At 40.4% G+C, this 9,964-nt stretch overlaps 1 protein-coding gene across 1 annotated transcript; it reads right to left on the minus strand.

The window, feature by feature from the left end:
- Positions 1-1,365: 1,365 nt before the first annotated feature.
- TMED7 (transmembrane p24 trafficking protein 7) lies at positions 1,366-8,914 on the minus strand. Its single transcript, XM_014892960.2, has 3 exons — positions 8,600-8,914; positions 6,111-6,356; positions 1,366-4,220 (listed from the first exon to the last, which is right to left on the minus strand). Exons 1-3 carry the CDS (start codon positions 8,765-8,767, stop codon positions 3,984-3,986), a joined length of 651 nt encoding a protein of 216 aa, XP_014748446.1. The 5' UTR covers positions 8,768-8,914; the 3' UTR covers positions 1,366-3,983.
- Between the last annotated feature and the right edge of the window lie 1,050 nt (positions 8,915-9,964).

Raw genomic sequence — 9,964 nt, forward strand, 5'->3', positions numbered from 1 at the left:
ACAAGGCAGTCCACATGCTTAAGTTGTTTTGTACACAATAGATGCTAACCAGGCCACTCACATGTGTATGTTGGTTTTAGCCAGCAGGTGGAGAAGAAGGCATGAGTGAGTCAAATTAATCTACTTAGAAGTGTTGCAAAGTAAAACCGCCTTATGTTTACATAGCATTTTGCCCTGTGGAGTGCAACACGGACTTTTTAACACAAATAATGAACCTTTTGAAAGCTGTTACTGTCAAGAGTTTTTACTAAGCAAAGCTGAGTCACCACTTTCCTTCATGTCTCATAATACTTGATTGAAATCAGTAGCATCCTCAGTGTGCACAGAGCATTACCTTGCTTCTCTGGAACTAGATTCTGCAAGTCAAGGGGGAAGAATGTGCAAGATTTTTCATCCATCCCATTTAGGGCCTGTGTTAAACTCCTGATTTCATCTCACCCCTGAAGGAGGTGATTGTGGTATTGCTGCTGCACTTGTGCCCTCTGGTAGCCTGGCAGTTCAGGAATTGTTTAAATTTGTGGTGGTCCAGAGCACATTTCTCACACTCCCTCCTTGATAAAAGCCTTCATCATCATCATGCATGTCACTTGATCCACTGACTCATCTTTTCACTTTGTCTAATTTTTTTTTGTAGGATTATCAGCTTTCAGCAGAAAAGTACTTCAGACCACAGCTTAAGTTACTTTAAAATCCCAGGTGCCGTGCACTTAAAAAAAGCCCCAGACAACTACTTGGCCACAAGAGTAACACATCACTGAAAGATATATACTTCTAGACAAAAGCTTTTCTTAATCCAACTGCTGTATAAAAAGTCTTGAAATTTTTTGAATATATAGCAATTGACTTAGTAAGAGGAGTAATTCTCAAGGTGTCCACACGAAACAATGATGCCTACCATATCTGTTCTTTAAACCTACACAACTCAATATGAAGTACCTCAAATCACACATTCAGTTACTACTTATTTGAAATTCATATCTTGTAATTGAATAATTGAATTCATATCTTGTAATTGGACAACAGTAATTGAAGGCACCTTTCCAGCTACCCATGTAACTTTGTATCTACAGAATTAATGTGAAAAGATGCAGTAGGTCCCAAATAATTCCTGACATCTGCAATTAAATACTTTGAATTCTACTCCAACATGAAGATATTTATGAATATGACTGCCAGCATTACCAACGTACTGAGCAAAGTAACCACATTACCTTGCTAAGTATGGCTGAAGTAATGATCGAGTGTCAGGAGGCAGATTAACTGTAATATGTTAAAACATAAGTTGACTATTCCAATTATGATTCAAAACTTTTTTGAAGAATAATATTCCCAAACCCCACATGCAAACAAAACAATCAGACCACATTCATATATTAATTTTTTATTTTCCCATACAATATTCACAAGATCTGCTTTTTGTCTTATTCAAACTAAATTTTCCCCCCCATGCCCTCAAACTAAAGAACCGACATTTCAGGACACGAAAAGAAGTCTTGTAAACATAAAACATCCAACGCATAGCTGAAATCCAGAGCATTTAGCAATTAAAAACACAGTTATATCCCCTTTAACGCAGGGTGTTTTCTTGCGTGTCACACCATTAACCAAACTGTTCATGTATTAAAAAGGTGCAGCTTTAACCAGAGGTCACAATGCACTTCTTCACCCACTGCGTGTTAGCATGTGTGTTTTATTATATCCTATTCAGTCAGTTAAAAACTATATACAGCTACGTTTAAACATGTGTTTGTGCCATGTTTTTAATAACACAAAAATAAAGGCATTTTTAAGCTGATGCTGCATATTTTGCAGCAGGTTGCCAGAGCACTGGTTCAGACACCTAACTTTAATGGAAAAGTCTCTGCTGTGGCAGTAACATTGAATGGGACAGTCCACTTCACACATTCAAACGTTATGGAAGAATAAAGAGACATATATGCGATAGCTGATCATCATCAGTTTTATAGCACTATTTACCAATTTTGCCAGCACAGAAAAACTCAGTGGAAAAAAACCCCAACACAATTCAAGCCTTCAAACAAACGCCTTTGTTGTGATGAAAGCTACATAACTAATATTCAAATTCCAGAAATAATGAATACTAGCAAAAGCAAATCATGTTGTCATTGCCAATTGCACCCAAAGTGTACCACTTGCTTCGTTACTGTGTGCAATGCAGCACAAGGAGTACTAGACATCAGTTGCTGAAACACAAGAAAGCATAGAGGTACAATCAAGAATATTGTGTGCAGGCACAGATTTGTATCACAAGACAAAACAAGACTTTTGTTTTCTCATATTAGTGGGTCTAGCTGGGTAACCTGCATCCCAAAACGGGAGTGCAGTATTCAAAATTCCATATAAGACAGCCAAACTCTACATCCTGAATTTTACTTAAAGATTTTTCATACCTCCATGACCTTCTATATAGTCTTTGAGCTGTCTGGTGTTTTCCTTTATTTTCCAAAAGAACAGTCAGTTCACAACAGAGTAGGGGCACTTTTATTTTTTCAACCATGACCTGATTTTAAAGTCAAGTCATCTTAGATCAATTCTTCACACTGCTCAAGTGTCACTTGAACATGTAATTTCAGATTTTTGCTAGAAATACTACAGGAGATTAATAAGGATGTAGCACTCTTTCTCTGCTTGCCAAGAACTTGTATAGAAAGCATCTTTTGATTTAGCTAGTAATATATGACAATTTTTTCACTTCAGTTTATTTTGTGTGCATTTAAAAATTGGTCAGCCTACTTTTTTTTTCCAGAGTCATTTGGAGTAGTTTAGCCTTACTATGACCAGCTCAATTAAGCTATGGGCATGTACATACACTTACTACCTTCCACAACCAAATAAAACAGAATTTTACAGTACATATGCTACTGAAGATATGAGCAGTAAAAACAAGGTAACTCTAACAACTCTACCAAAATGATAACCTGAAATATTTAAAACATTTCCTGACCACAACAAAACAGAGTGGCAATTAGATGCACAAGGCTGTCATGTCTCAGTGCACCACACAGAGGAATATTTACAGCACTCGTGCAATGCAGTATCAGTATCAAATTGCCCTCTTACTAGGAAAACAATTTAGTAAAAAGCTTTGTACGTGCCTAACACATAATATAACCTCATCCAGTGCTGGTGCTGTGCTGCTTAACAAACCAAGCTACTTCTGGACTTAAATCCAAAAGGCAGCAGCAGCATATATGAGTACTGCACAGGTTCCATGACAAAGTTAGAAGACTTTCTATTCTACTGCATGTTTTTTACATAAACTTGGAAATTTGGATTTTTTTTTGTATGCAGAAGCAGATTTCCTGAGTAGCCTCAGCTTACAATTTCTTCGGTATAACAAACATTGCAAAAGAGAAAATGTATTTATTTTAATACAGAAAAATGTATGTTTCAGCAATCATAATGAAGTATAAAATTTAGCAAATTCTGAAGATGAAGAGTTTCCAGGCTGATAAAGATTGTGCACCACAATGTAGTGCCAAGCTTTCAACAATTTTACAAATTTTTGATTTAAAACAGTAAATCAAAACAATGCACTACAGTTAATCACATTTACTTTTCTAAAATCCAATGAAATAATGAAAATGAAATTACAATTTCATATATATCATCTCTCATATCTGACATTAGACTGTTGGGTTATTTTAAAGTGTTATACTGCAGATGACTAATTGTACTGGTAAAAATCAAACTTGGTTTGGATTAGTATTAGTAGAAATAAAGAGAGACTACACACTGCCAGATATTTTAATATAGGAATTGAAAAACTTAAGTTCCAAAGGATCTTGAAAATATTTCAAATCATGTGTCATGTATAGACCTTTTGGGTCTATTTTGTGATTTTTAAGAGATGAGGAGTATACACATTTGAGTGTTGCATATGTTCAGACCTCTGTACCTACAGTTAATTGGAGAACCGCTAATCTTAGTGAGTAACGCACCTGAAGCATTGCTGCTACTGGTTACGACCCAACACGTGTTGTTGTGGTTCTCTTATCCGAGAAGAAGCTTTTCAGGAGGAATACCTGCCCGACACTAACAACAAGAAGAATGATTGCTTCCCCTATTGACCAGTAAGCCACCCTTGTGTTTAAATCCTCGGCCCTGCTGCGGCCCTGCGCCTCCCTCAAGCGGAAGTGAGTCTGGTAATCGATGACAGATTTCAAAGCTTCGTGAATTGAAACACACGCAGACTCCATCTGGAGAAACAAACAAACACACAACATGGAGTCAAGAACCCTGCTAATCGTTTTGTCCTTTGATATTTTAAATGAGGAGTCATGTAACTTTGTAAGCTATGAATTAACTCAGACCAATGTCAGAGAGAAACACTGTAAATACAGTAAAATGTAACTTATACTGATGAAAGTTTACACACAAAAATGTGACGCTGTTAAATACAGAAGCAGATATAAAAACACAGAACTAATAAAAAGCAATGAGCTCTGAGAATTAATGAACAAATTCCAAATTCATACTTGGATTCGTAATGAACTTCAGAAGTATTTATGAAATGTCAGTGATCCTCCAGCTGTTAATTCTACAGGAAAACAAACAGTTGCTTATAATATCAAGATACATACTGTATATATTAAATGCTTCTGTTTCACAAATATGACATTTTTCATTGATTAATTCTCACTCAAGCTGTAGAATGTCTTTTCTGCTGTCAAGAGACCATTTTCATAGCCATGAACACAAAAAGTGGTTAGAGAAGGGACAGCTGTTATCCTTCAGTGCTCCTGAACACTCAATACCATACTCATATAAAAATACTTACCAACTTGGCCCATTTCATAATTTTTCATTTTAAAAAAAAATGGTTTATTGGTTTTCCAAGCCCTAGATAATTTTTTGTATAAACTTCCTGCAGTTTCACTTTATCTGCTGCAAGTAAAAGTACTCCTCACTGTGTTTTCATCACTAAGAGATTAGTCAACAGATCTTGAAAAGACTTGTTTTCTACTCGCAATTTAGGTTTCTCTTTAATGGCTTAAAATTAATATTTCCTGAAGACCAAACAGCACAAATTATTGTAAAGGAAATGTTTAATGCCCTTTTAGGGCAGCTCTCAGCCACTTATATCTGTTTAACCATATTTTCCAGTCAATGACTTTCAAGATATGTGTCTGAACAAGTCTAAGATAATCTTCTCAACAAAATTCAGGATAAGTTTTTCCAAACTAAGTTTTGCTATTGGTAAATTGTAGAATCATTCTCTGCATGATCTGCACAAGGGATTTAAACACAAGGTCACTCTGGTTTTATGGATTTACTTGTAACTGTTCCCATGAAAGGCTACCCGAATTTGGTTATGCCACAAACATGACCAGAACTGCAAAAAGAACCTCGTTACCAAAGAAGCAAGGAAAAAAAATTAACAGATACAGTATCAAGAATCTGAACACAAAATAAAGCACTGTAGGAATTAATGAAATGTTGCAAAGGAAGTTTTAAGGTATTTAGATTGTGTAGAGGTGGTACTCTGTACTGTAAAATCCTGAAAATACAATAACGAAAATGCTCTGACACTTTGTAGACTTATAAAGCCTAAATATCTAGAAGCCAGATAAACACAGCTGACTTTATTAATTTATTTTTCTAGAATTTCCTTCTCCATTTTAAATACAGTAGTTACATAAATCCTCCTCCTAAAAAAACACTTTACTGTTTTAAATACAGAAATAACTCCAAGAGTTTCTCCAGAGCCTGGAAATTTTTTAAACACTATTCCACCAATATTTAGTTTGTGAAATCCACTGTGTCATTAAAAGAACATTCTCTTAGAAACTTCAGAAAAATCCCACCAAACAAACAGAAAACCATAAAAAAAAACCCCAGAAACCACCCAAACCACAGTGATCTAAAGTTTCTGTCCTAATCTCCTCTTGAACATTTAGCGATTCCTTCTCAGCTCTCTGTTCTACAAATCTTTATCTTTACAAAGAAAGCCTATTTGTCACAATTTAGAGTATTTTAAAAGCTTCAATTCATTTCCTTTCAAAAGTGATGCAGATAACTTAAGCAGCAGAACCTGAAGGAAAATTGCCTTCACCTAACAACTTTTATCAAATACAACAGAGTTTTACCTGGGTAAGTGCAGTTACTCTGTTCTCACTAGGAAACAGAGGTGGATCCTCTCCAACCTGGAAATCGAAGTATACAGTTTTGTGTGTGAAAGTAGAGAACTCATTGCTGAAGCAGAACTTGTACGTTCCATTTCTGGATGCAGTAAATGTGAAGCTATCATACTGTTTCTTCATCTCTTTGTAGAGTACAATGCCATCGGGATCTTCCAACCGACAGTCAACATCATAATGACCTCCTGTAATCACCTGGAAACAAAAATCAAGAAATTGTCTTTTTAGAAAAAATGAACATTTATCTATTTCTTCTAAGAAGTACGGTCTGGCAGGTGGAACTGCAAAGCTTTTTGCCCTGGCAGGTGTTTTAAAATATAATGTATTAATTTGAGAATCTTTCAAAGCAAATCTGAAAAATTATTTTCCCATGAACAACCCACAGAAAATAATTTAAAATGCCTTAGGTTCAGCATATGCAATGTCAGCTGTATTTTCAAACCCTCAGGAGAGCAATTTTAGTTACTTTGTTATTACTAACTGTACAATAGCAAAGGCTACATACAGTAGATTTAACTGGATGGGACAGCAAAGACATGACTGTAATGAGTCTGACATTTACTGTACGCTCAAGTCCTCTCTGGAATTGATTCATCTATCTGAGACTACTAACATGCAGCAAGACACTTCCTTCCTGTGTGGCCAGGAAAGTGCAACTGCCCTACTCTGTCAGCTGCATTAGGCTGCAGGAATGGTGTTTGACCAGTAGAACAGGAATTTCAATCTGTCCAGTTTTTTTTTTTTTTTGTCTGCTTCTGTAAACAGAGCAAGGCTGTGTGGAACCCACTACCTCCCTCCTGCAGTTAGACACAGGAGTTCTTCCAAAAAACAGCACATCTGGACAATGCCTGCAACTGACTCAAAACTTCACAATTGTCCCAAGGGGCTTTTTGAGGATTTGATTGCTTACAGTGTATTACTACCTGGATTCTCCAGAAAGATTGATTGCGAGTTTAGGTATTCACAACTTGGCATTCTGATGACTCCTACCATAGCAGTTTTACACTTGCTGCACACTTTTTACTTTTAAGATAAAGCATGCTGAGGGAGGAAGAGACTTATTTCATATGTGTGCAGATATCACTGAAATAATTTAGTATCTGTGTACCTGCATTTCAGTCCACATGGCACTGTATAAATCTCATCAGTTTACTGGAAGTACCAGATTATTAAAATGATTACGTTAGTGGTACAACTGAAATAACAGACTGGAGCAGCAACTCCTCCACAAAGGCAGTTTTAAAAATATCCAGTTGGCAAGCAGTAACACAGCTCTTCATTTCTGAAATACGACCTACAATTTGGCAAGGGTGTGCTTTTTGCCAATTACATGGAAGTCGCTTGCTCTCAGTTGTGTAGGCACACTGAAAACATCGGTTTACATAAAGGTAGTAAAGATTGGCCAGAGCTTTAAAGTTCCCCCAGGATTCCTTGCCACGGAACTTGCTTGTGCTTCCTGTCAGCCCTTGAGACATTTTGCCAAAGGACACTCACACAGCACTTCAGGCTGCCAGTGGCTGGCCAAACCCAGACTTTTCTTTTACCAGTGCTAATCCTGTTCTGGTCACCAATAAAAGTGGCAACAGCAGGCTTATCTGTCCAGTGACACCTTCTTCAAAACTGCAAGGGAAAGTACTGCACAGAAAAGACTGCATCAAAGAAAGAGGGACAAGAAATATTTGAGCAGGACCCAGACCACACAGGACAGAGTAACAATGACTGGTATTTGGCAGCAACATTCCCCAAATATACTTGAGATGGGACAGCAACTCAGAAATTAGAAAGCAAAAGACTTCAGCAAGAAAAGTCAGCACAATTACACAATCCTTTCAAGAGCCCCCAAAGATAACTGTGATTTTTGTCATCGGGGATGACTGTTCTCTCATGCTGCTGCTGTACTATCAGCGACTTCATGTACTGAAGTGACAGACTGAAAGGTTCCAATCCTGCTGATACACTCAGAGGTACCAAAACAGTGATGTTGTACCGCATCCTTCTCCGCTATCATCCTTTCACTGTTTAATATGCAACCCTAATCTGAACTGTACTCTGAAATATAAAACATTAGCTCTTATGATGGACTGTGCTCATCCCGTCGATGCTTCACAAACCACAAGGAAATTACGTCTGCAGCACCTCGCTGGCCAGGTGTGCTTTAGGTATTCTCTGCGCTGTTCAGGTGGGGCGCTACACGGCACCGACCAGGGCACATACACTGCCAGTTTTCAGGGCCAGCTCTGTGTCCCACTCTGCCCCGCACTACAGCGAGGCCTCCCAGCCGCTCCCGCGGAGTTTTCCTTAGTCAGGCTGGAGACCTCGCACTGGACCCAGGCGCTGCTCCCAAATTCTCCCTACAGGAAGGGAGCTGAGTGAGAGCCCCCCTGGGCTCGGGGCCCAGCGTGGTGCCACGCCCGGGGCGGCTCCTCCCGCCGGGGTACCTGGAACTCGAGGGTGCACTTGGTGCCCTGGGCGATCTCCTCGTAGAAGCACTGCTTGGCGTTGTCGGGCAGCTCGAACGTGATCTCGGAGGCCCGCGCCGCGCAGGCCGCCAGCGCCCACACCAGCAGCAAGGGCGGCAGCAGCCCCCGGGAGCCCCGCGGCGGCATCGCCTGGAGCGGAGAGAGGCGAGGAGGGCGCGGAGGGGCTCGGGGCTGCGGGGCTCGGGGCAGCGGGGCAGCAGGCAGGACGCGGCGTGGCCGAGGGCAGGAGCGGCGGCACCCGGAAGTGCCCGCGCGGCGGCAGCGCCTTCCCGGAGCGCTTCCGGGACGTGTGTCCGGCGGGGAAGGGAAGGGGCGGGCGAGCGGCGGGGAAGCGGTGGCCTCGCCCTTTCGGGTTGGATGTCTGCTCAGCGCCATTGCCCTTCGAGTGAGGGTCCCGCTAGGCCCTAAAGCTGGAAATGGCGGGCTCCTGTGGCCGAGCGCATGTAAAAAGCGACCTCGGTCCCTCCGAGAAGCGGGACACACGGGGAGAAGTCTGGAGAGTTCTGGTGCACAGATCCCCGAACGTTCATTGCAGAGAATGGATCAGAGATGAATGAATAAACAGATATATAAAACTTCGATTCAGGTGCTCGCCATGATTGCAGGAGTGTCGACTTTCAAGTTCTAGTCCATCATGAAGTCATAGGATGTTAGAAGTTGGAAAGGATCTTAAAGATCAGTGAGTCCCAACCCACCTGCCATAGGCAGGGACGCTTCCCACTAGGTCAGGTTGCTCAGAGCCTCATTTAGCCTGGCCTTGAACAGTGCCACGTTTGGAGCATCGCCATCTTCCCCGGGCAACCTGTTCCTGTGTCTCACCACTGTCACTGTAAGGATTTTTTTCCTTATATCTAACCTGGGTTCCCCTCTTTCAGTTAGTATCCATTATTTCTTTTCCCACCACAACAGATCCTGATGAAGAGTCCAGCTTCCCTGTATATACTGCCAGGTTGCTATGAGATCTACACACAACCTTCCTTTCTCTAACCCCAACACTCACAGCCTTTCTCAGTTATTTTTACAAATTAAAAAAAAAAGGAATTAAAGATATCCTCTATTCTTACTATATTAAGTTCTGTGGCAAATCAGGCAGAGTAGGAAAAGGAAAACAGCTCAAACCTCCCAGGCAGGAGCATAAGCTTGTAGTGTGTCCATTTTGCTCCTCTGGAAGAGGGGCTGAACCTGCATGAAGAACCTATTGCCAAAAGAGGCACCATGATGGGGTGCTGCTGCATAATCCTCTAGCCTTGAAGTGAGAAGTCCTGCCCTAGCTTGTGAAATGTGTGACTGTGTAAGAAACCTGGGCTTCAGTTTGAGGACTGT

The sequence above is a fragment of the Sturnus vulgaris genome, chromosome Z, assembly GCF_052056855.1.
Source record: "Sturnus vulgaris isolate bStuVul1 chromosome Z, bStuVul1.hap1, whole genome shotgun sequence".
NCBI lineage: Eukaryota > Metazoa > Chordata > Aves > Passeriformes > Sturnidae > Sturnus > Sturnus vulgaris.

What these genes read in the sequence shown, in the direction of transcription:
- TMED7 (XM_014892960.2), bottom strand. Translation starts at nt 8,767, where the DNA reads ATGCCGCCGCGGGGCTCCCGGGGGCTGCTGCCGCCCTTGCTGCTGGTG. An exon ending in AGTGCACCCTCGAGTTCCAG is followed by an intron (nt 6,357 to 8,599) that starts GTACCCCGGCGG and finishes TTTTGTTTCCAG; the next exon opens with GTGATTACAGGAGGTCATTA. An exon ending in GAGTAACTGCACTTACCCAG is followed by an intron (nt 4,221 to 6,110) that starts GTAAAACTCTGT and finishes TTGTTTCTCCAG; the next exon opens with ATGGAGTCTGCGTGTGTTTC.